We start from the raw sequence: 25,567 nt of genomic DNA on the forward strand, positions 1-25,567 counted from the left end.
GCCTCGCCCGGACAATGCCCGAATAGCCCGAGTTCTTCTCGAGGGTTCTTCCAGCCCGGCGTGCGGAGAAACAGATGTCACAATAGCGGTGGAAGTAGCCGCCCGGGCCTGCTTATATGCATTTACCCACCATTCCCATTAATCCCACGCGCCTCACCAGGGAAGATCATCTTGGAGCGGAGGCAGCAGTCATCCTGGTGGCACCAAGATACCGCGACCATGGTTTTCTCCACCATCCAGAGGGGCTAATGGCCCGGACGGCCTCTGCACTACCAACAGCCCCAGACTTGCTAATGCAGAGAGGGTCAGCCTGGCTGCCCGATCCAAAGTGGCTATGCCCGGCCCGCAGTGGCGTGTGAAAGGAAAAAGACTAGTGCAAAAAAAGGCTACTCGAGAAGGGTCCACTGGCACCATCGCCCAGAGCGCCGCGAAGAAATCCACTATTAACATTTACAGCTGCCTAAATGGAGAACCTTAAGCCAGCTGGGCGAAGTCAAGAAACATAGACCGGAGAAACCCGGCAATCAAAGAACATTTTAGAATTCCCTACAGAAGGTTTTGATCTGGAGCTGAGGCGCTCACGTTAGAGGCGGCAACTGGCGGCACTTTCCCGCGGTATCTTGGCGCCCTATCCAAAGGGCAACACCGTGCCAAACACCCTGGCGTGGCCCGGTTCCTTAGAGGAATGACTCTCAAGCAACCTCCGGTAATTCACAGGTTCCCCCACCTGGCGATCACATACAGTCTTGAGGTCGCTTTCGCGAAGCCACCTTCGAGACCCATTCAGTCGATACCGCTGCGCTGGGTGAGTAAAGAAAACTCTGTTCCTACTGGCCATCCCATCAATGAGGCCAGCGTATTCCGGAACTGCAAGCTAATAGATCCAACAGAGAAAATTCTGTATTTTCCCGCACTCAGACAGGGTGACTCTTAGACTGGACCCGGCGTTCAGCCAAAAAATTCATTCGACCATTTTCAATTTAAAACAGGAAATATCCAGTCCACGTCCATTTCTGCTAACCCAAACCATCCCAAGGAGAAACACAAAGCGCACACCCTGGGATGTCGCGGTAGCTCAAAGCCTTTCTGATCAGATCAGAGCCCTTAGAGGCGTTGCGTGTTCATTAATGTGAAGCCCTCCCAGCGTGGGCTTACCTATGTCAAAGCAGCCATCAGCACCACGCTCAAGACTCGATTATTGAAGTACAAAGCACAATCACTACCACATTCCATGGGCAGGGGTTACAGCCCATTCCATTAGGAGTAGCGGCGTTGCCAATGGCGGTACTTCGAAATTCTGGCGACGGTGGAGGAGAGTCACAAAGCCTGCCGCCACCTGAATTACGTCAATCTCATCGTTAAATGAGACGTACAAACTATGAACTCCATAGCACGCCTCCGAAGTAGCCTTCCGGAAGAAGGGTATTGGAGAGGTATCATTAAGGGACTGATGCTTCCACCCTAGTTTTGGGGACACTGCTCGGGGAGGTCCCTATCAAGATGTCCCCGCCCAGCCTCCAGTAGAAGGGTCCATTGAATACTTACTGTGAAGGGGCCTTTCTACTGGGCGGCGGAATATCTTGAAAGCCCTCCCTGGGGGCTATCAGTCCCAATGTTAATGTTAATGCTCTAAGTATAGGTCAAGGTTACCTGGGAGCAACTGTTAGATTTTATTTATTCCAGTCTGTTCGATGTTTAACTTGTTTGTCTTCCCTGTGGTCCCTGTCAGCGTAGCTGACTGCTTGGCCAAAAAATGGATACTGAGGCTAGAAGGAGTCGCATTTGACCTCCACAGGAAAAGAAGGCGTTGCACTTCGTTAATTGAGACTTCCTGGCCTCCTTGCAATTGGTGAAGAAGACACCCTATCAAGATATCCCCTGTCAGCTCCAGTAGAAAGGCTCCTTCTACGAAGTAAGTATTCAATGGACCCTTCTCACTGCACAGTGCAGGGACTTCTGTACACACCAGAAATTGCCTATTCCATCATTTTAGCTGCATGCCGAAGCTTGAATAAAGAGCGCACTCCCTCCCCATGCAGCTGTATCTTCCCTTCTAGGGGTGTACGCTTCTCCCATTCCTTTCCGAATAACCAGGACCAAAAAATGGCTGGGGTATATATTTTAAGCAGATCTCCCCATTGGAAATGGGCTAGACAGGCTATTAAGAATGAAAACTAGGAACTCAGAGGTGGGAAATACAGTGTTATTTAGGGAGGGGTGCTGCCCTCCCTCAGCTATAGATCTGCATGCAAGAGTGAAATATCTTGTACCTGACTCTTCTCCAGTATTGTTCCAGAGCACTACACAGAGATCTTCATGCATTTATTTTTCTCTTATTAATTTCCAGAAGAAAGCAGTCATGGTTTTGGCAGGAAGCAACCAAGTAAACTGTTTATATTATTAGGAAAAAACTTTTCATTTTTACGCATTTTTACTTGGGCATTTGGAGGAGTTTTTAAAGTGAGAAGATGAACATGAAATGAAACTCTAATTGGTGTGAACACTTCCAATGATGAACTTACAAAATCTGACTAAATGACTTCAGATTTCCTCGATTAAATTTGACATATTTGAAAATCAACCCTGCTAGTAAGTAAAGTTGTAATTTTTTTTTTTCTTTACACAATATGAATTGTATACATTGTGTTAATACAGAATTAATCTTAAAATTATTCAATTGGAACAGTCCAAAACCTTCTAATTCTAGGAAATCCAGGGTGCCGCCTGTAAGCAAAATGCTGCCTACCTGACCCAGGAGTGCAACCAACATGAGATTTTTAGCTTTTAAAAACCTAATTAGTCAGAACACAAGAACTGGCAGGCCAGGAGGGCCTAACCATCGGCTGCTGCTACCAACTTGACAAAAGGAAACTAGATATTAGCAAGCAGGTAACCTGTTAGGACTTCTCAGAGGGGTAAATGCCTCATTTTTCCCTGTCCCCACTGTCACTTTCTCTTTCACTTCCTTGAAAGCTACCATAGCTTCTCCCTCTTTTCTGCTTCCTTTCCCACCAACCTGCAAACTTATTTTTCACCTTCCATCTTCTGTGCAGTCTCACATTGGGACTGTGCATGCACTGGAACCAGCTGTGTGTTATTGTGGTGAGGGGTTGAATTTTAGCTCTGGAAAACTGAAAAGGTGCTCCTCCATTCCAGCGTATGGCGACATTTTCCAACTGAAACTGTCATGTGCTGTGAGGGAGGAATTCCATTTTCCCTCAGTTTACTTTTTTGTGGCCATTCAAGGAATACCAATAGTTGGTTCTCTTGTTTGTCTCTACTAGTCTATTGCTATCAAACTCACTCTTTGGAATCTTGCTGATTCAAAAAATCTTTATTTGTCCAGTGTGGCATTGTCCAGTGTGGCATTAAGATGACTCAAACTAGTGAATCCTTGCTGTGTCTTCTCAGCCTTGGTGAGGCACACTCTGGGGTTTTGTGCACTTACTGATTTCCTCGAGGCTGTTTGTTTTTGTAGTGGGGACTTTCCCGCCGGTTTCTGTTTACACAAGAGAGTACTCATTCAGTTCTCAGGTCTGTTCAGCAGAGACAAACTTTTCCATAACAGCGGCTTTTATTTGCAAGGAAGACATTAGCTAATGGGGAACTAGAAACGAGAGGAAACCAAAGGGGCTCACCAGTAAGACCAAACTTAAAGCTACACAGATAATGGGGGGGGGGGGGAAGGATCAGAAGTCAAGTTTCCCCACTCACCATTTTGCTCGCAAAAGGTGCTATTCATCATCAAATAAAAGCAGGGGGCCTGCAACATTTCCCTTCACTACCTCAGCGGGCTGACTCATGCAGTGATCCCGATTCTGCAGCATCTCCTTCCTCCTCAGCGTGCAGCATTTCTTCTCCTGGATGGTCAAGCACTCTTTTGCAAAAAACTCCTGCACCAAGCCCTGAGAGTCGCAGCGGAAGCCGAGGGGTGACTCATAGGGTTTGATATTCCCCGCTAAGCTGCTGAGTACCAGCATTAGAGCCATCCGTCCAATTGGAACATGTGCGGCCTGGGTTTTTAAAAATTTTAAATTCTTAAAATCCACGTCTGGACATCTTTTTGAGCACACATGTGCATATGTGTGGATCCACTCAAATTTACGTGGATTCCTTGGCCGAAGCATGGGAGATGTTGGATTCGTCGCTTTTGACGACCATTAAAATTCCCGGCAGCCCTAGTACAAAGCGCAGCAGCCAATCACAGGACAGCCCACTGAGCAGATGTCGTGGTGGGGAGTCCTCCAGGTAGCTGCCTACATTCATTGGACCAAGGGGCGAGGAGGCTGTGGTGGGGACAATGAACCCACGATTAAAAGGTCCACTTGAAAGCAAAGTGGAAACGCCCGGCTTATGACCTCCATTTTGTAAGGGGAAGCTTGACCAGGGGAATCGCTTTTGCCTGCACTATTGCATTTTTAAAAGTCCTTTTCTTCTTATCTAAAGTACTCCTACCAATCCATGTTTAGCTGTTTTTTTTTGGCCCCATGAGGAAAAAGCAAAGAAACATCAAGAAAAGTTGCCTTTACCAGCATTTGGAATTCACTGCGGCTTCTCTGCTCTGCCTGAGTGGTGGATTCAAGATAAAGAGCAAAAAAAATGTGTAATAGGAAGTCTATGATGAAGGGAAAGGTAAGCTGACTGTGAGGGGCAGAATGCAAGTGTATAAACATTTTATATTGGAACTTTGCTATCATTATCCAACAAGGTGTCATAGCCCAGACATGCTTTTAACTTTGTGTCCAGGAAGACCCTGAGGGACTCCTCCAGATGAGGGAATTAGAGCACTGCCATCACACCCTTTTCCTCAATCAGCAGCAAGAAGAGGCACCAGAGGAGGAGAGGCAGTCCATTGCAGGATCGAGACTCAAAAAGTGCAGCCAGGCACAAGCATGGAAGCTCCTCAGCCCCTTGGCATTGGGCCAGCTGCAAGGAATCTGATTCCAACATGCTCTCCCCACCTCTCCTGAGCCCCACAAGCAACATAGGAGTAGGATGCATAATGACTTGCATGTGAGGAGACACAATGCTCACTTGGCTGCTCAGCATTGACTGGACCTCAGCTAAGACAGGGGTTGTTTGCAGAAGCAGGTCTGATGCATGAGTCAGGTGCACAGTATCTCTGGCAGTGGGCATCTGGCTTAAAAGAGGTCAAGAGAAAATCTGCCATGTGGTAACAATGTCTCTTCTGTGTGCTGGTGCCACTGATCTTGCTGTATTTGACACGGATTCTCCTGACCTGACCTTGGCTTGTGATACAGGTTCTGCCAGGAGCCTCCAATTCATCAAACTTCTGTTTCCAAAGGGCCTCTCAATCAAAACTCAGTTCCATTTTCATTTTGGAATCATTACCTGATAGGAGCTGTAGGAGATTCTACATTAGCAATATCTCCCAATGAGGAACTTTACTCAGAAGATAATAGCTTCCTACACTTAGCCAAATTATTAGAAATTTTTTATTTTATTTATACTTTATCTTCATACCCGTCAATCCCCCCAAAAGAAACTTTTAGAAGTGTTCTGTAAGCGTTCTTAAAACCTGAAGTCCAAAGAGCAAGAATTCACAGATGCTTCGTGCTTTCATGTGCCTGTTATGGTGGCTTTTTCCCTTTATAACTTGTGGTATTTTTTTGGACATTTGCTACCACAACTGCAAATTTTATATGGGTTGCTGGAGCATATCAGAGAGAATTTCTCAGAAGAAAATCAGCTTGTGTTTCATAGATTACAGAAAGGCTTTTATGAAGATCAAGAAAAGCTGGTGGTTAGTTTTAAAATAAATAAAATGGCTGTGCCATGATATCTTCTATTGATACCAGAATTCTTATCTAAAGAGGCTTTCTAACCGGCCTCTGTTTGTGACTTGCCCCATGGTTTCTACTCCAGATACTTTCTGGTGTCCAAGAAAAGAAGTGGGAATGGACCTATTTTAGACCTGTGACAATTGAACAAGTTTCTTATTTTAAATCCATGACAGTTGAGCAAGTTTCTTAATCGTTAAGAGAAGTTTCACATTGGTTCATTCCAATACTGACAGCACAAAAAAAAAAGACATCTGTGGGACATCTTAAAAGAGATGACTGCTTCTTTTCACCTCTGCACACCCGAAATAAAGAAAGTCCAGGGGACATCTTTGAAAAGAGGTGGCTGCTGGTTTGGTTTGGGACCTTCAGCAAAAAGGCTTTAGAAGGGGAAAAGAAAGGCGTTTTGGCTACCTCGAATCAGGTTTCACTCTCCTGATCAATTTCACCTCTCTACTTGCACCCTGACATTTTGTGTGCACTGAAAATTGTTCAAAGCAAAAACAATCCCTGGCAACTAGCTAGTTTATGGTTCTTTTTTAGGATCTCCCTCTGCATCATTTGTTTCACTAGAAAGAGTACAATCTAAGTTCCTTAGATCTCTTGTACAGGTCCCAAATAATGTTCCCAACTCATGGATTAGGCTTGAAACTGGGATGTTAAAGGTAGAAGCTCTAATTTGTCTACTATGAATTACAAAATGGCCAGGCTGCCATCATAACCCACAAGGTCTTCTCCCTTTAGTTCTTTAGGACAATTTTCAGTCTAGCTGGTCTAGGGCAGTTCAAAGTATCCTACAACAGATGGGATTTTCCATTCAATGTCTCATAGCTATGGGAGCTGAAAGGGTCTGTGCGCTAGTTAAGCAGAGAATTCTTGATATAGGGAGACAAAAGGACCTTTGAAATCACCTGAATTTCCAGAACCAGAACATCTAAGATGGCAAATAATTATAGCACCATATGTGTTCTTCCTTGACAACAGTAACATGAGAAGATTGTTCACTTTGGCCAGATGCAATTCTCTTCCCTCCTCATTAGAGGGTAAATATAAGAAAATTCCATATGAAAAGAGGCTTTGCCCCTGTCCTCTTGGTGAAATAGATTCCCTAGAACAGGGGTAGGGAACCTGCGGCTCTCCAGATGTTCAGGAACTACAATTCCCATCAGCCTCTGTCAGCATAGCCAATTGGCCATACTGGTAGGAGCTGATGGGAATTGTAGTTCCTGAACATCTGGAGAGCCGCAGGTTCCCTACCCCTGCCCTAGAACATATGTTTTTTAGATGCCCTTTTTATAAAAAGTTTCACAAGGAAATCCTCCATCCAGTCCTGGCAAACGTGATTGGCTTGAATGACAAAGATATACTGGACTACATGCTAATGTAGGGTAAGGATCACAGAATCACATGCGCAATGGCTCGCTTTTGTTCATTAATTTGTAACTATAAAAAGAGACATCTGGTGGTCGAACGGTGAGGGATAGGATTCTTTTAAATATGATACTGTTTTAATGTTTAGATTAATTTGCTGAAAGTCAGAGTTTTAAGTAGGGCTTCATAGATACTTCTTATAATTGTGTTTAACTTTTAATTTTAAATTTATGTACTAATCATTGTATTTTATTCCATTGTCGCCGGTATATTATGGCAAGATGGCGTTTTATATACTGATCGTTGACCGTAAATAAACAATTATGTCATGTTATGTTACATTTTGTGTGCTGCTGAAGGTTTCTCCCTATCTCCATTTACTGAAGGTTGCTCAGGACATTTGCTCTACAGGCTCCAGGGTGCTTTTCAGCCCAAAAAGTATATAGTTATACTCAGCTGTTCCTGCCAGTCCTGGCAATATATAGTTTTCCTATTTGTAAAAAACTTTTGGAGGCGGTAACTTTGAGGATACACAGACATGCATAAGAAAATCTTAGCTGCTTGAAGGACTCCCATTGAAAAGCATTGGGACCTCAGAGGACAGGCTTACCGCCCATTGAGAAGCATTGCCCAAATGGTTGGTCAGGAAAAATAAGATGCCTCCTGAGCTCTGCATACTGCACAGTCAAGCAGGGGACATCTTGTAGGCACCTTAAGGGGGAAAGGTGAACTTTGAAACATTTTCAAAAAAAGGCGCCTTGAGCTGAAATAATGCATCTGACTGGCTCACATGATTGTGCTATCTTACAAGAAACTTGAACATACATCTTGAAACTGCATGGAGAAATTTGCTGATTTGTTCAAAGTGCAGTTATTTAGATTCAAACTGGATAGGTGTGTTCAGCAAATGGAAATTGGAGGTCACACTCATTTCCCATGGCTGAACTCAGTGGAATCACATATTTTGAAAAATTGCAGAAGTTTTTGGTGGAAATTTCAGGAGAGATTCATAGATTTTTATTAGTATGTATCATATTTTAAGTTTCTGCAGCTTCCTTTGCAGTGCAGTCTTGGAATGTGTCTGAATTTCAAACATTTGCTCTATCACTATGGATCAGTTTCAAGAGGAACAAACCATGAAAGCAATCTCTGTCTACCAGGGTTTTTTTGATGAGGAAAAAATGGAAATGGTTTTTTTAAATTAAACTTTCTGTTAAAATTATGGATAAAATGCTTTTTATGGCAAGTTTTTAATGGCAAGTTTTTAAATGCTGTTGTAGCTGATGTTTACTCCTTCAAATGCATTGAATAATAATCTAAATAATTTTTAAGGTAGTTTGTTGGTCTGTAGTAGAACAGTGTCATGAGCCAGCCCCTGAGTACTTTCCAGGACACAGAGGACTCTGAGGCAGAACCTGAGGACACAATGCAGCCAGAGTTGGCTGCTCCTGGGGAAGACAGGCAGTAGAACCAATTCCCAGCCCTGTCCTGCCTTATGATGAGCAAGTAGAGGCGCCTGCAGATCCTCCGAGGGAACTCAGTGATGAGTCAGCTGTGCAGAGGAGGCAGAAGCAGAGGCAGCTGCTGAAAGGCAAAGAAAGAGTGCTTGTCTGGCAGCAAGATATGGGAAGATAGAAGTCTCTGCATCTGATGAGGATTAACTCCTTGCAGAATCCCCATCCCTTGAACAAGGCTCTCTATATAAGCCTTGCTGTGAGCTTGCTTCTGTCTGGGTGCAACAAGTGTGTTTCCTGCTGCTTCTGTGTGCCTGGTCTACTGCTGATCTCCAACCCATTTGCCTGATCTTCTGTGCTGTTACCTCTTGAACTGACCCATGACTACGCCTTCATCTGCTGCCTGCCTCAACCCATTGGATTCAAAATAATATTGAAAGTTTAGGACTCTGATTCCTCCCATGAAGTCTAACTAAATAAAGAATACTTGCAGTGCTGGAAACGATTGGAGATGGTTTGAAGAACTTTTGGCGGACGCCAATTTTTCCTTAACTGCTTCTAAGGAAGTCTGTGCTTCTTCTGAGTTTTCCCAGTGTCCTCTAACTGGACTCTGTTTTTCCTGCAATCCTGTTAAAACTAGCTTACTCTGAGTTCTATGGATCTCTAACACCTGGAACGTCTGAGATATTTCTGTCTCCAGCCTTCCCCCAGACACTTGAACTAAAACAGACTGTAAAACAGGAACTGCTAACTATTAAGAATGCTATAGAGCACAGGTGTCAAACTCGCGGCCCTCCAGATGTTATGGACTACAGCTCCCATCATCCCCTGCCAGCATGATGCTGGCAGGGGATAGTGGGAACTGTAGTCCATAACATCTGGAGGGCTGCGAGTTTGATATTTATGCTATAGAGCTTTGCCTCTAGAGGACTTCTTAAAGGGACAGGGTCTAACTAGGGTTCCCTCCCACAGAATGCTGTACAAAAACAACTAAACCCATTCTCTCTAAGGGTACAACTGATGCTTAAATAAAGAAAATAATGAGGATGTTTCTAGGGGCATGACAGTAGAGCTGAGAGAGTTCAGAGAGAACTGTAATTGATCCAAGGTCACCCAGCAGCAGTCTTGTAGCTACCATGGGGCAGGGGGTGCTGTGCCCCAGGTGCATGCTGTTGGGGTCATGCGGGGGGGGCAGAAAATCGGCCCCACACCCCTCCCCTTCCCCCTGTCTTGCCAGGCCTGGCAGAAGCCACTGCTTGGCACCCCTGCCTAGCCCGCCCCACCCACAAGGCCACATGGCCTTGAGCAGCCTGGCGGGGCTGCTTTTTCAGTTGGCTGCTCTTTGCAGCCAGCTGAACTAAGGTAAGTGGGAGTTGTGGAAAAGCAGGGGCTTGCGGGGGGCATGGGGGGCAGCTCCTCACACACCCTGCACCCCCTTCCCCACTTATCTTAGTTCAGCCAGCTGCCAAGCCAGGCTGCTTTTTCAGTTGGCTGCTCTTTGCAGGCAGCTGAACTAAGGTAAGTGGGGGGCAGGGTGGGGAGCACAGGCACCATTCCCCCCCACGCCACTGCCCAGCGGGCTTCATGTATAGGAGCAGGAAATAAAATCTGGTTTTCCAGATTAGAGTCTTCTGATCTTACTCCACTGGCTGTCATGGTATGCTGCACTAAACATCATGACCGGACAAGGAGAGTCATCAAAAAAAGTTTGTCATCATCAGCTATATGGACTATTCCTGATTAATCGATAAACTTGTACAACAGTAAACCATTGCCTTTTTGTTAATGTTTGTTAGATGGTTCCATTTTTTATAATCCCATTTTTTTACAATCATATTTGTAAGCTATTTAACCCGAATGCCAGTATATGAATGGTTTATTTCATTCTCCCAACCACTTATTTCTGAATTCATAAACTTCTTTGAGCAGGATTCTGAAAAGGCAGCATAGAAATATCCTAAATAAATAAAATAAGGCATGGGTGCATATGCATGCCACCCAAACCCTTAGTTATGCTATTTCCATGTCAAAACTCAGAGAATTTCCCAGAAGGAATTTCAGGCAAGAGTCTTGACACCTAAAGGTTAAATCCATCTGAAATTTCCACTGAGAGAAAAGTGTGTGACTTTCTCTTCATTGGCAGCCTTCTGAAATTTGATCCTGGGTGACAGCCCCCCATCAGGATCAGGTGGGAGTCAGAGGACAGCACTGGGAGGGAGCATGACATCCATGGAAATCCTCCATTATATTCACTCCTAAAACTCTCAAGCTACCATCAGCCTATCTGTCTAGCAATCTAGGTAGCTCCACTGAAGGAAATTAATTCTAAATTCATAAAAGTACTTAAGGAAAAGAATGTTGGGAAGTTAGTATAAAGTACTCATTGAGTTCAATTACATAAAATCAGACTTTTCTATTGCATTTAATAATTACAATATGTAGTATTAATTAAGCATCCCAGCTGAACCTGCTGAGCCTCTGTGAAGTTAGGAGTAAATATATGTGAAAAAAGAAAAAAAGGTTAGGGATAATTTGTCATTTTACAAGACTGAGTCAAATGCTTTAAAGGCAAAATTCAAGCTAGTTTAATCATTTTCAACTAGAAAAAAGAATTACAAGGAAACCTTACCTGAGTATTTTCTGATTGTCATGCCCCCACAGAGGCTTTTGTTATTTCTCCATTAAGCTTCAGTTTCCCCATAGTTATCATGGGCTTAGTTCATTGTAAAGTCTTCTAAGGGAGGGAATTTTAGTTAGCCCCTCCCTTTAAGACATCTTTCCAAGAGGCAGTCTTCCTTCTTTACCCAGCAATCCCCTGTTTAGGCTCTAGCCTGTCAGTCAGAGCAAGGTGCCAAGGGTAACTGGAGACTGTAATATTCGTGACATATATGGTGGTCCATATTTCTCATATCACAACCATGAATTTTGGCGTCCTGTTATTGCTGACTGTAGTTTAAAAAATTCTCTGTCATCACATCCATTTAAGCCTTTACTTATTTTTCCATTATGTGGGATTTGTATAACAGGATGTAGCATTACCAAACAATATCGGATTGTATGCCTGGCACATGTACACTCTATACCAGAACCATTTTACATTTATATTGTCTGTGATTCTGTTTCTGTAGATAACTCCTTTTTTTTTTAACTAATTTCCAGATATCCAGTTTCCAGGAGAAGACAGAACTGTTTTTGATTACTTTGTAGATCTGCAAACAGGAAAGTTTGTATCATGGGGAGAATTAGTTCCTTCTACACAATATCTTATTCAGCAGGGTGAGAATATCTGCTGTTTATCCCATATAATTAATGTTCCTGGAAAGATATTTTTGCTTAGCTAATTAGGGGTTCAGAAATACACTTGGAATTATGTTTTCTACTATGTGATAGGTATAAAACAGTAAGCCACTTCAAGCACACACAAATAGAATACAGATGTATAAATAAATAAACTGGTTGTGATTATTCCAATGTTTCTGCCATGCTGCTTCATTGCAGTTATCCACAAGTTATCAGTGTTTTCATTAACCTGATCCCCGCTTGCCAGGAAACATAACATTTAGTTTGGCCCTGACATTTATTATCTTAGATTCTATGTGGTTTATTTAGGGGAAAAATCTCTCTAGCTCAAAAAGAATACTGAACATTCTGACAGGGATCTTTTGATGGTAGAAAGACCAGACATTAAAGAAATGGAATAGTACATACAAGAAACGTTATAAAACTACCTATATCACCAACAAGCTAACTAAATAGGTATTTATGGAACATAGGTGTCACAAGTCTTATGACAAGTTTAATGGAAAACTATATAACTAGTAGATTTTGATTCAAGTGTAACAGTGAATTACAAAGTTACCAGGATAATATCCAGCAATTAATTTCTATTATCGGTTACAAATTCACAGATTATCAGAATGACCAGGGTGAATTGTCAAACCACAAAATTGGTTTGAATCAGTTATGAAATTCTACATTCAGAATCCAATCTTTGATTTTTACCATTAAAAGAGATCCTGGAATAGCCTGTCAGATAGCTAATTTCATGACTTATTTCCTGGGGAAATATGATGAACTAATAGTTTTAGTTTCATGTGGGTAGTCATGTTAGTCTCTAGTAGTAGAACAAAATTTGAGTACCATAGCACCTAAAAGACCAATTTCCCCACTAAGGTATAAGCTTTTGTGAGTCATAGCTCACTTTGGCCTTTTCTGTATGCACAGCTTACGACACATTTTCCCAGTGATCAAACCCTGGGTCTTCTGAACATATTCTTTTCCATCATTCCACCGCCCTCCACTCCCCTGGTCATTTTCCCCCTTCTCTTTTCAGTTTCATTTATTCCACACTCTGCTGCTAAAAATGTATTATTCCTAATGGTGGTGGGATATTATTTGTGATGCAGAAGAACCCTTATCCTTTTTTTTCTTTTGGACAATTACTGTACAGTTACACTGAAGCAGTAATTAAAAAAAACCCTACTGGAGCAGGCGCCAGAAACACGTAGCCCACCCACTCCCCAAAACACACAGTTTTGGGTCAAATTAGAGCTGCATTAATGTACAATTGTTACTGTGGCAGTCTTTTGTCAATTTAACTTACTGTAACCGTGAACACAGTGTATAACCTTAATGTTATGTTGCTAACCTTAATGTTATGTTGCTAATTTATGTTATGTTGCATAACCTTAATGTTATGTTGCTAATTTGATGTGAAATTGACAAAGTTGATCCATTTGCCTCTGCTTCTGTGTGTCTGTGTCTGAACATTAGCATTGCAAAATCTGCGTGAAATTGACAAACCTGATCTAATCTCCCCTGCCTCTTATCTTTGCCTCAACATTACATCATTAGTTTGATATGACAGAAAAGTTTTTTTAACAAAACTTTAGAAAATAAAGAATTAGAGGAGGAGAAAATGGCTGAAGAGAGGTTAGGGTGACTACATGGGGGCATGAATAAGGACCAGGTGTTTGGTGGGGTGGAGAAATAAAGACTGTTTCAACATGATTGCACACTCAAGGGAAGCTGACTCAAAAATGGGTAGGAAAAAACATAGCAGTAAAATTGCTTGCACAAACAAATGAGGAAAAATTTAAACAGTTCCTGAACTAAACAGGGGAAAAACATGTAGAATTCAAACAAAAAAGTAGCATTTGGCTGACAGATTTTAAACAACTTGCAGAAAAAATGAGCCATAAGTCCATTTTCCTGGTCAGAAGGTGGGAGGTATGTTACAAAGAAGACCCAGTTGGAGTCAGGATGAAGAGCTAAAATGGAAAATATAATCAGTTTCGATAAAGTGAAGAGACATGCATAGAGGTGCATACCAGCCAAGTATGTCCTTCCTGCAGCTATTTGGAAGACAATGACCAAGCCCTGAGAAACAGCCACTTCCTTCTGGCTCAGCAAATCTGTTCCTTTGTTCACAAAAGATATGCTAAAATGCCAGCCAGTCTGACAGCTATTCTTTGTCTTGCTAATTCTATCACTTATTTCCTATCTCATTTTTGAGAAGCACAACCTCACTTTGAATTAAAATTAGAAATTACAATAACCTCAGAATTGTGATTTCATCAATCCCACCCTAAATCTAATCAATCACTGGACACACCCCAGCTTGAGTCATTAAGCCAAATTGTCCTTTCCCAGAGGGCAAGAACTTTCTTTTTTGGGAAGATTAAGCTCTCTTAACATTGCTAGAGGGCTACATTTTTCTATAATTGAGCTGCTCACCCTGCAGCCTTTGCTCAGTGTTTTTTGGCCTAAGTATACTGTGCCCAACATTGCATCTTATTCTACCTTTTGGACTCCAAGGAGGCATAGGACTCTTACTTCCAGACCCTTCCTCTTCAAGATAGGTAAATATTACCCTTCCCAAAACAACCTTCTCTATTCCAAACTTTTCTGCTGCCTTCCTGCTTTATTCTAGATCTCTTGAAACTTCCATGTGCTTGTGTTTTACCATTGAGCATGTGCAAATTTTATTATTTTATTTTTCCTAATAAAAATTGTTAAGCTTCATTTTTTGACTCCTGCGGATTTCTTGCAGAAACCCACCTGTGTTAATTCTGGTGGAAAAGTTCTGTGGTTACTCCCCTCTTGTAAAGCAAAGTCTGTCCGACAAATTCTCCATCCTAAAAAGGATAGACCTTACCATTTGGGGTAACACTGTGGACATAGACATAGGATTCTTATCTTATTACAGATGCTAACTTGGTAATTACAGCTGTTTTGATAATTATTTCATGCTTTACTCCATAGTGATTTATTTATAGTCTATCTTCCTTGTTGAAATTCAAGGCAGATTACAGATAGCATAAGATAACCAATGAACATGAACAATACAATAGAACTATGATTACAGAATGATAGAACAATGCAAACAACAAACTACTAAGGCAACATATACTATAAACAAAACGGGAAAGGATTACAAGGTATAACACAGTGCAAATGACAACTATTCAATTGCTATTATTTTTAAATCACTAGAAATGTATTGCCCTGATCTGGATAGCCCAGACTAGCTAGAACTCATCAGATCTCAAAACCTAAGTAGGGTTGACCCTGGACAGTATTTGGATGGGAGACCACCTGGAACTCCCATGGAAAAGGACACAAAGAAAGAACTTGAGAAAATTGCTTTGTGAATTCTGTTTTGTTAAGGAAAAAGTTCAGGTATATAAAATATAAGTAAGCAAAAAGTCAAACAACTTATTTTTTTAACTTTAGAGACAACAGATCTTTCAGATTCATCTGGCTCTGAAACTAAATTGGCTGGAAACCAAGAAACAAAAACAGCACCTCTTGCATTTATTCCTAATATTAGTACAATTCAGTACACTTTCTTAACAAGCCTTCTTCTAGTGAATAAACATCCAGTACTCATTATAGGTAAGACCATTCTTAAGAACTACTAAACAGAAAATGCTGTTTGATTAAGAATGTTGATTTTTTTAAAGCATAAAATCTAGTAAAATGGTAATGTTCTTAATTTTAATGGGCTATTTGGAAAGTCTCATTCTAAAATAAATGTGCGGTCCCAGAACACATTAAAGTGATTATATCAGCGTATAATTTAAATACAGAAATCAGTTATCTCTAAAACTATATTATTGATCCTATATTTAGTGTCCTATATTCTGTATGAATGATTTTTTTAAAAAAAATCACATATAATGCCTTAAATGGTGGTATGTAGGGTTACCAACCTCCAGGTGGAGGCTGTAGATCTCCCACTATTACAATTGATCTCCAGACCAGAGTTCCCCTGGAGAAATTGGCAGCATTGGAAGGTGGAGTTTATGACATGGTCCCCTGCTGAGATCCCTCCCCTCCCCAAACTCCACCCTCCCCAGACTCCCCCCCATTTTAGTGGTTTAATATATATGTGTAAGTTTTTAAGTTGTATTTTATATGTTTGTGACTAGATTGCCTTACATTCATTGGAAAAGCAACTCTGTAATTTTATACAAAAATAAAATTAACTTCCTGTTAATTTTAGGTGACTCTGCTAGCGGAAAGACTGCTCTGATTCAGAACATGCTTGGAAGACTTCAGAAACAAGGAGGATTACACATAAAATTGGGAACAATTTTAGGAGAGGTCTTTTTTCAAAGTGAAACCAAAAGAGAAAGGTTACCAATCTTAAAATGGCTATCTAATTTTAGATAACTTTGCAATATTGAAAATGATTGATAAAACCAAATTGATTTTTGAGGTACTCTGATATAAGAACATACGAACAAGCCACCTGGATCAGACCAGAGTCCATCTAGTCCAGCACTTTGCTACTCGCAGTGGCCCACCAGGTGCCTTTGGGAGCTCACGTGCAGGATGTGAAAGCAATGGCCTGCTGCTGCTGCTCCTGAGCACCTGGTCTGCTAAGGCATTTGCAATCTCAGATCAAGGAGGATCAAGATTGACAGCCATAGATTGACTTCTCCTCCATAAATCTGTCCAAGCCCTTTTTAAAGCTATCCAAGTTAGTGGCCATCACCAGCTCCTGTGGCAGCATATTTCAAACACCAATTACATGTTGCGTGAAGAAGTGTTTCCTTTTATTAGTCTTAAATCTTCCCCCCAGCATTTTCAATGAATGCCCCCTGGTTCTAGAATTGTGAGAAAGAGAAAAAAATTTATCTCTGTCAACATTTTCTACCCCATGCATAATTTTATAGACTGTCAATCATATCCCTCAGATCGCCTCTCCCTCCAAAACTAAAGAGTCCCAAACGCTTTGCAAGTCTCCTCTCCTCATAAAGGGAGTTGGTGCTCCAATCCTTCAATCATCCTTGTTGCCCTTCTCTGCACTTTTTCTATCTCTTCGATATCCTTTTTTTGAGGATGTGGCTACCCCAGAACTGAACACAGTACTCCAAATACGGTCGCACCACTGCTTTATATAAGGGCATAACAATCGTTGCAGTTTTATTATCAACTCCTTTCCTAATTATTCCCAGCATAGTGTTTGCCTTTTTCACAGCTGCCATGCATTGAGTTGACATTCCCATGGAACTATCAACTAAAATGCCCAAATCCCTTTCCTGGTCTGTGACTGATAGCACTGACCCCTGAAGCGTGTATGTGAAGTTTGGATTTTTTGCCCCTATCTGCATCACTTTGCATTCTGCTACATTGAACTGCATTTGCCGTTTCTGAGCCCACTCACCTAATTTATCAAGGTCCTCTTGGAGCTCTTCGCAATCCTTTGTAGGCAGTTTCTCACCACCCTACTATAATTTGGTATCATCTGCAAACTTGGCCACCACACTACTCCACCCCTACTCTCCAGGTCATCATTTATGTAATAGGGTTAAAGAGTACTGGTCCCAAAACGGATCCTTGGGGGACACCACACCGACATCTCTCCATTGTGAGAATTCTCCCATTTACACCCACTCTTTGCTTCCTGTTTCTCAACCAGTTTTTAATCCATAGGAGGACTTCGCCTCTTACTCCTTCATTGCTGAGTTTTCTCAACAGTCTCTGGTGAGGAACTTTGTCAAAAGCCTTTTGGAAGTCCAAGTAGATAATGTCCACTGGTTCCCCCTTATCCACATGCCTGTTTACACTTCAAAGAACTCTAGTAAGTTTGTAAGACAGGATTTGCCTCTACAAAAGCCATGCTGACTCTTTCTCAGCAGGTCTTGCTTTTCTACATGTTTTATAATTTTATCTTTAATGATAGATTCCAGTAATTCACCAGGAACAGATGTCAAACTGACTGGCCTGTAATTTCCCGGGTCCCCCCTAGATCCTTTCTTAAAGATTGGTGTGACATTGGCCATCTTCCAGTCTTCAGGGATGGAGCCTGATTTCAGGGATAAGTTGCATATTAAAGGGAGAAGATCAGCAATTTCATGCTTGAGCTCTTAAGAACTCTTGGGTGAATGTGGATCTGGGCTCAGGGATTTGGTAGCATTTGTGTTTATCAACCATACGCTGCCAGAACTTCTTTTCCTTGTCTACCACTTCAACTTCGCTTAGTTCCTCGGATTCACCTCCTAAGAAGCTTTCTGGTTCAAGTGCAGGAATTTTCCTCACCTCCTCTTGAGTCAAGACAGACGCAAAGAATTCATCCAGCTCCCCTGCAATCTCCCCTGTCATCTTTTTTAAGCACACCCTTTGTTCCTTTGTCATCTGAACGGGCCTACCGCCTCCCTGAAGCTGGCTTCCCTACTCTTTTGATGTAACTTGGAAGAACTGTTTGTTGCTAGTCTTGATGTGTTCGCAGCCATGCGCTCCTCATAATCCTTTTTTTTGCCTCCTGCTTGCTGTGCTAACTTTAAGCTTCTCTTTGCCACCGTTTGTAATTCTCTCTGGTATTTTTTCTAACAAATGTTAAGTTGGACTTCCATTTTCTAAAAGACATCTTTTTTTTTCCCACAATTTCCCTCAACCTCCCTTTGTTAAACTCATGGTGGCTTTCTTTTGGACTGGGCGCTGCCTTTCCTAACCTGCAAGGAACACATTCCAGCTGAGCTTTTGTGACTGTGTTTTTAAATAACCTCCAAAGTGGCATCTTGGACATTTTTTTGACTTCCTCTTGATTTTCCCTTTCAGCTTCCTGCGCACTCATCCCCCTCATCTCTTGAGAAATTTCCCCTTTCTGAAGTTGCTTTTAATGTAACTACATTTAGTAGTTGTCACTTGTTCTGCATGCAGAGATACTGAATTCGACATGCATTGTGGTCGCTGTTCCCTATCGGCTCAAATAACACTGGACTATCTCCTACCAGGTCCTGGGTCCCACATAGAATTAGGATTCTAGGATTCACATCTCCCCTGGTTGGTTCTACAACCATCTGCTCTTAAGCCACAGTCATTTAGGCATATCCAGGGAATGTTCTCTCCTTACTCATGACCTGAACATGCACTTTCTTCCAGTTTTATATGGGGGATAGTTAAAATCAACCTATTACCACTCAAGCATTTTTTGCTTTCTTTGCTGGCCTTCTCTAATTTCTTTTTTTTCCATCTCAGAATCCTCTTGTGCGCTTTGGTCAGGGGACGATAATATATGAGCTCCTAATGTTAAATCCATGCTTCACCCCTGGTATTGATATCCAACAGTGCTTCTGTAGATGAATCCTCAGCTCCCCTGCATTGTCTATTTTATGTGACACTCACTGCTCTCTTTGATGTAGAGAGGCCACCCCCACATATGCCCTGTCCTATCCTCCTTCCTGTAGAGCCTTGTAACCTGGGATAACAGCATCCCACTGAGTTCTCCTCATTCCCACCTCATGTCTCGTGGATGCCCACTATATCAATGTCCTTCTTTTCAAAACTCTTTGTACTCCAGCTCCCATTTAGGACAAAGGCTTTTACCATTAGCATAGAGACACCTGTATACCCCTGTCTCTGTCCCTAACCTTGGGATTTCTATGTGTTTTGCCCTTCTAGCCTTTTGTGTAGACACCTATCACTTATCAAGCATTGCTATGCTCCTCAGCTGCTTGTTTGTGGTTGATTTTAGAAAAAACTCTCCCTCCTCTGTCTGTAATCCCCATGGATCTCTATATTCCGAACCGAAGTCACCTCTAGGCTCCTGCTCGGCTTTCCCCCAAGGATCAGCTTTAAAAGCTGTTCTGCCACCTTTTTAAATGTTGAGCTGTGCAGCCTTGGTTCCTCTTGTTAAGATGAAGCCCGGGTCCCTTTGCAGGCTGTACAGGCCTGCCTTTTATCCCAAAAAAGTTCCCCAGTTCCTGACAAATCTGAAACCCTCTGCCTTACACCCACCTTCTTCCTCATCCACGCATTGAGACCCCTCTGTATCTCCATTTGCCTTAGCTCGGCCCCCAAGTGATGGAACAGGTAGCATTTCTCGAGAATGCCACCTTGGGGGGTCCTGGACTTCAAACCTGTTTCCTAGCAGCCTAAATTTAGCTTCCACAACCCTCCCTAAGCTACATTTCCCAATGTCATTGGTACCAATGTGGGACCACAACTGCTGCACTCCACCCCAGCACAGTCTAACAGCCTATCTTAGACGTAAGTGTGACATCCACAACCTTTCACACCAGGCAGGCAAGTCACCATGCTGTCATCACGCCTCCTCACAAACCCAACTCTCTATATTCCTACATGATTGAATCACTCACTCACAAGGAGCTCCCCCACCTCCCCGAGGGGTATCCTCAGTGCGAGAGGATATCTGACCACCAGCTAAGGAAGGGTTCCCATCTAAGGGAGCATCTTCCACCACCTCAGACTGGCACCCTCTGTCACCCAGACTCTCATTTTCCATGACATCTCTGGAAGAGATGTCACTTTGGGAGTGGGACCCGGGCTGTTAGGTCCCTTGAAAGCCCCTACTTGTTGCCCTCCCTCTGCCCTCTCCTGTGCTTCCTCTCAGCTTCTCCAGGTCTGCCACCTTGGCTTCAAGAGAACGCACACATTCCTTGAGTGCCAGGAGCTCATTGCAGTGAGGGCACACCCACGACTTCTGTCCTAGTGGCAGATAGTCATACATGTGGCATTTAATTAGTGCCTCCCTCTTAAGGTTTCTATACCTTCTACTATCCCTTAAAATATGTTCTTATTTAGTAAAACACCTGGCTTTGAGAAAAGCCCTCTGAAAAGAAAAGCCAGAGCTCACTCAGCCCTTTCTGGCCCACTCCTCTTCTCCACTGCTACTCTTCTCTGCTGGTTCCAGAGACTAGAATTTATAACTGGAATATATTTTGATAGAATCATGGTGTTGTAAGGGACTTTCTAGAACATTATTTTATTACGTAATAAATCATTGTTAATTCAGTTGTTGTGGTAGAGCTTGAAATCTATTTTTTGCAATAATTTAGGATTCCCTCTCTTCCCAGACCTTTTTTTCGTACATTGCATTTTGATGTACCATGTGAACTATAACACAGCAATATAGCTGGCTTCTGTTAGCATATGTCTCATGTCATACTCTTAGGGTTGCAAGCCTGCAGGTTGTGGCTAGGGATCTCCTACTATTACAAATGATCTCCAGGTGGTAGAGATCAGCTCACCTGGAGAAAATGGCTGCTTTGAAGGGTGGACTTTATGAAATTATACCCCACTGAAATCCCTCTCCTCCCCAAATCCTGCCCCTTTAAGACTCAAGGTATTTAAGGCTCAAGGTACATCAAAATCTCCAGGTATCTTCCAACCCAGAGCTAACAACCCGACATAGTCCACATATGCAGACTTGTGCTTCCTACTGTACAATTATGGCAGCAACACTTAAGTATGCTTTTTATATTTATAATAAAATAAAAGCCCCAGTAAATGCTAACATACAAGGTTATCTTTTCCAACAATGTTGTTACCCAGATTGGCCGGGGAATTGTTCCGTTTTAATTTGGGGAAATTAGCAGGAACAAACCGAGAAATGCAAAAGGATCAGGCTATAAGATGTCCACTAACATTTATGGATGAGGTTTCCCCTTCAGAAAGCCACAGGAGACCAGACTTTAGCAGTTTTAACATTTTCATTGGAAAAGTAAAATAGTAAATTTACACACTCAAAATGGCAACAACACACACAGAAAGAATTTTAAGAAGCCTAAGGTATTGTTAGAAGTGAAGGATAGATGGGACTAACAGAGGTAGGGTGGGCCATTGCAGAATAGGGTGATATTAGATCCAGAAGAGGAAGGTTTAAGGAGCAGGGTCCAACATCCATATTGGATGCAGAAAAAGACAATGTTGGGGGCAGTGTAACTGAACCAAAGGTAGTCCAGAAAACACTAGGTAAAGTGTAATCAAACCAAAGGCAGTTCAGGGTTTGGGGATAGCAGGGACCTCTGTGGGTTGTATTGTCATAGAGTCCACACCCCAAATCAACCATTTTCTCCTGGGGAACTGATCTCTGTAGTCTGGAGAACAGCTGTAATTCCAGGAGATATCCAGCTGCAACATAGAGGTAAACCTAGTATGGAGAAAAGTTATCCCACAATTGTTCATTTATGGCCCTCTCTGATAGTTGGCAGTCCTGGCAAACTTTCAATAGAAGCCATTTAAAATCAATGCTATGTTTGTCATAAATATTAGAACTAGTAAAATCAATGCTATGTTTGATCAATCATTTTGATCAATGATTCTGTTTATCAGTGCTGATTCTTTGTGTCATGCTGCATTTTGTTATATGCATACATATATATGTATATAATATTATATATTATTCATCCTAGCTTTGAGAAGAATTTTGGTAGCTCCAAAAGTGACCAGCTTTGCAGTTCTAAGGGACAGACCTCGCAGAAAGACATATGTATGATATCATTTTTTAAATATAAAATTGTGGATTTTTTTCAGGATCAGATTTTTCAGGATCAATTATGTTTGGGGCAAATGGTGGGAGAAATCCAAACATCAGAAATAAACTACTGAATTTAATTCAATGCAGTTTTGATAAAATGGTAGTGATATTAAAGATTCCACTACTAGAAAGGATGCCGAGGGAGTCCTGGTTGTGCCTTCTTCTGGCTTCATGTGCCTGGAGATCAACAAGTAGTGCTAGAGGAATGAGCAAACAGGCCCCTCTGGCACCATTTCCAGTAGCAAAAACAACATGGGAGGAATGCCCAAAGCCTCTCCCTTCCTTATGCCCATTTGCAGTAAATTTTAGCAACTGAGAGTTTTTAAAAGGCGAATCCACACTTGAACATATAACTGTGAGTCAAGACTGGAAACCATGTACTGACACAGGGATTTCATATTTTATATTTTGGTCTCACAGAAGCAAAATCCCTTTATGCCCCACTATTAATATTAAAAACCTGTTAGTTCAGGTTTTCATATTTTTAAATTGGAAGTAGAACTAAAGTGGGATCATTGGTGGGAGTTTGGAATTCTTTGGGTCCAGACACCCCCACCCCCACCCAAAATTGAAAATCTATCCTCAACAAGTATAGTGGCAATGGAGAAAGAGTTGGTTAGGTGAAATATTATTGGACCATCAAACTAGAATGGATCCAAACTAGAATTGATAATAGGAGATGTAATTAGATACTTGCTGTTTACAAAAATTGCACAGAAACACAATACTGATCAAGTTGGATGGTGAGGTTATCCTCGCACATTTTCACTGTTTGCATTGCTTCTGCACACCCTTATTTGTTCAGCAAAAAACCCAAACAAGTTTTCCTGTATGTGGCAAACAACAACCCCCAGAGCTAGATTCAGTTATATAAATGGTTGAGGGAGAAAAAGACCCATGCAGCTGTAATTTAAAGTTATGAAAAATAGTGTAGAATCCATTTATACATCTCCAATCATCACAATTGCTTGTTCCTCAGATAGAAGTGCTGTCACACTTGATAATGAGTCCTACACTTCAGCAGATTTTGCTCTAAAACAACTTCTGTTCTAAAACTAGCTACAGCTTAAAGACTGAAGAATACTACAGAGGTAATAAGTTCATATTTGTGGCTTCTGTGCAATCCCATGGAGATTTGACTTGTAAGCTTTCAGAAAGATCAGCTCTGTGGAACACTCCCCCTCCCCTCTGCCTGGAGCTGGAGACTTTTCTCAATCAAATGATCATGTGACACAGGTGATGGAGCTTTGCTTCCTCAGTTCTCTTTATGCCATTGAGGAGAGACGATTTATTTTAGCTTCTGACTTTTTTCATGTTTTGTGAGAGAAATGGGAGGTAAGAAAACTGCTTTTTTTTAAAGTGTCAAAATGTGGCACAAAGATAGCACAAAATTATAGACATTCTGAATGTCTTATGTGCCTTGGAGAGGGTCATACCCTTTAATGTACTGTCTCCATGAGGCAAAAATCTGTAATGTCACAGAGAGGCTGAGAAGATTTGTCAAGCCCACTGACCATTATCCCTTCCTTTTAATCCATATCGGAACAAATGACACTGCTAGATGTAGCTTTTGGGACATCAGAAAGGATTTTGAGGTTCTCAGAAGGAAGCTGAAGGAACTGGATGCACAGTTGTCATTTCATCTCTACTTCCAGTTTATGGACATGGACCCAGCTGGGAAAGAAGAATAGTGAAAGTGAATAAGTGGCTTTGCAGGTGGTGCCGCCAGGAACATTTTAGCTTCTTGGACCACGGTCTGTGGTTTCATGAAGTGGGACTACTGACAAGGGATGGGTTACACCTCACAGCTGTAGAAAAGAGCATTTTTGCTAGGAGATTGACAAACCTTATCAGGAGGGCTTTAAACTGAGTGGAGAGGGAGACAATATTCAAGTGGGAAGGAGTTCACTTAGTACTAGAGAGAATAGGCTGAAGGTTATAGAGAGAACTGAGCAAATAGTTCAAAAACCCAGCAGTGAGGGGGATAAAACCTTAATTAAACACCCATGTGGCATGAACCAAAGTCTCTACACTAATGTACAAAGCACAGGTAATAAACAGGATGATCTAGAACTCTTAAAATGGCATAATACATATGATATAGTAGGTGGGATGAATCTCATGACTGGAATGTAATAATTGAGGGGTATAACCTATTTCAGAGAAATAGATCAACTAGGAAAGGCAGTGAGCTAAGATATAAAAGGGACATGTACAAGAAATGGGAAAGTGGGGAAATTACTAAGAGGAATTCAGACAAATAGCCAAGACATGTAGGGAGACCTCATGGTAATAGCATCCAGGCTTGGTGAATTTTGCTTCTGGAGGTGGGGGTGGTGGTGGTGGTGGATTGAGAGTGTTCAGAGAGAACTCAGCCAGCAGGCTTCACGTGCAGGATTGGGGAAACAAAATAAGCCTTTTGGGGGTCCAAAAAATTGAACCCCCATAAGCAAAGTTCACCAAGCCTGGATGCTATTACCAGAAGGGCCTCCTGGAGCCACATTGAAAGTATGGTGCCTCTATCTTAAAAAATGTGCAGCCTGCTTACACACTCAGCAATTCCCCATTTGGTACAATGGAGCCAAAAAGCTGCAAAGCAGAGAATCCGGGCAAATTTCCTGGGGTGTCTGTCAAGGATGCAGTTTTAAATCTAGGGATACCAAAATTTCAAGATATCATCCAGAGACTGTCCTGATGATACCACCTGAGACTGGTGAATTTTGGTTGGGGGGGGCAAAGTTATGGACCCTCAAAGGGGTAGCCCCCATCTCCTGTTAGCTCCCATTGGAAACAGTGGGAAATGAAGGCACCCCCTTTGGGGGTCCATAACGTTGCCCCCCCCCCAAAATAAAACTTCACCAAACTCGGATGGTATCATCAGGACAGACCCTGGATCATACCCTAAAATTACTGTGCAACCTACAGGCCAAAACGTGAAAAAATATAAACAATTCAAATGGACCCGAATTGTTCAGATATACCAGAATATTCAGTTTTATCTGAATATGTTATTTATTGGGGGGGGGGGGGCATATAGATAATTTTATGCCCAAATAAATCCAAATCCGAATTTTACCGGATTTCTAGGGTATTTACCAACCCTAAAAATAATCTCATAAATGCTAGAATGCATCCAACCATGAACCTTGAAC

General features: G+C 42.0%; 1 protein-coding gene across 1 annotated transcript in view; it reads left to right on the forward strand.

Moving 5' to 3' along the window:
* The window catches only part of DNAH14 (dynein axonemal heavy chain 14), a 306,182-nt gene that overhangs the window by 168,616 nt on the left and 111,999 nt on the right, over positions 1-25,567 (forward strand). The window contains 2 exon segments of the mRNA XM_048504880.1: positions 3,347-3,416; positions 11,786-11,902. Of these exon segments, the coding sequence (XP_048360837.1) occupies positions 3,347-3,416; positions 11,786-11,902 (187 nt within the window).

Source organism: Sphaerodactylus townsendi, linkage group LG01 (assembly GCF_021028975.2).
Source record: "Sphaerodactylus townsendi isolate TG3544 linkage group LG01, MPM_Stown_v2.3, whole genome shotgun sequence".
Taxonomy (NCBI): Eukaryota; Metazoa; Chordata; class Lepidosauria; order Squamata; family Sphaerodactylidae; genus Sphaerodactylus; species Sphaerodactylus townsendi.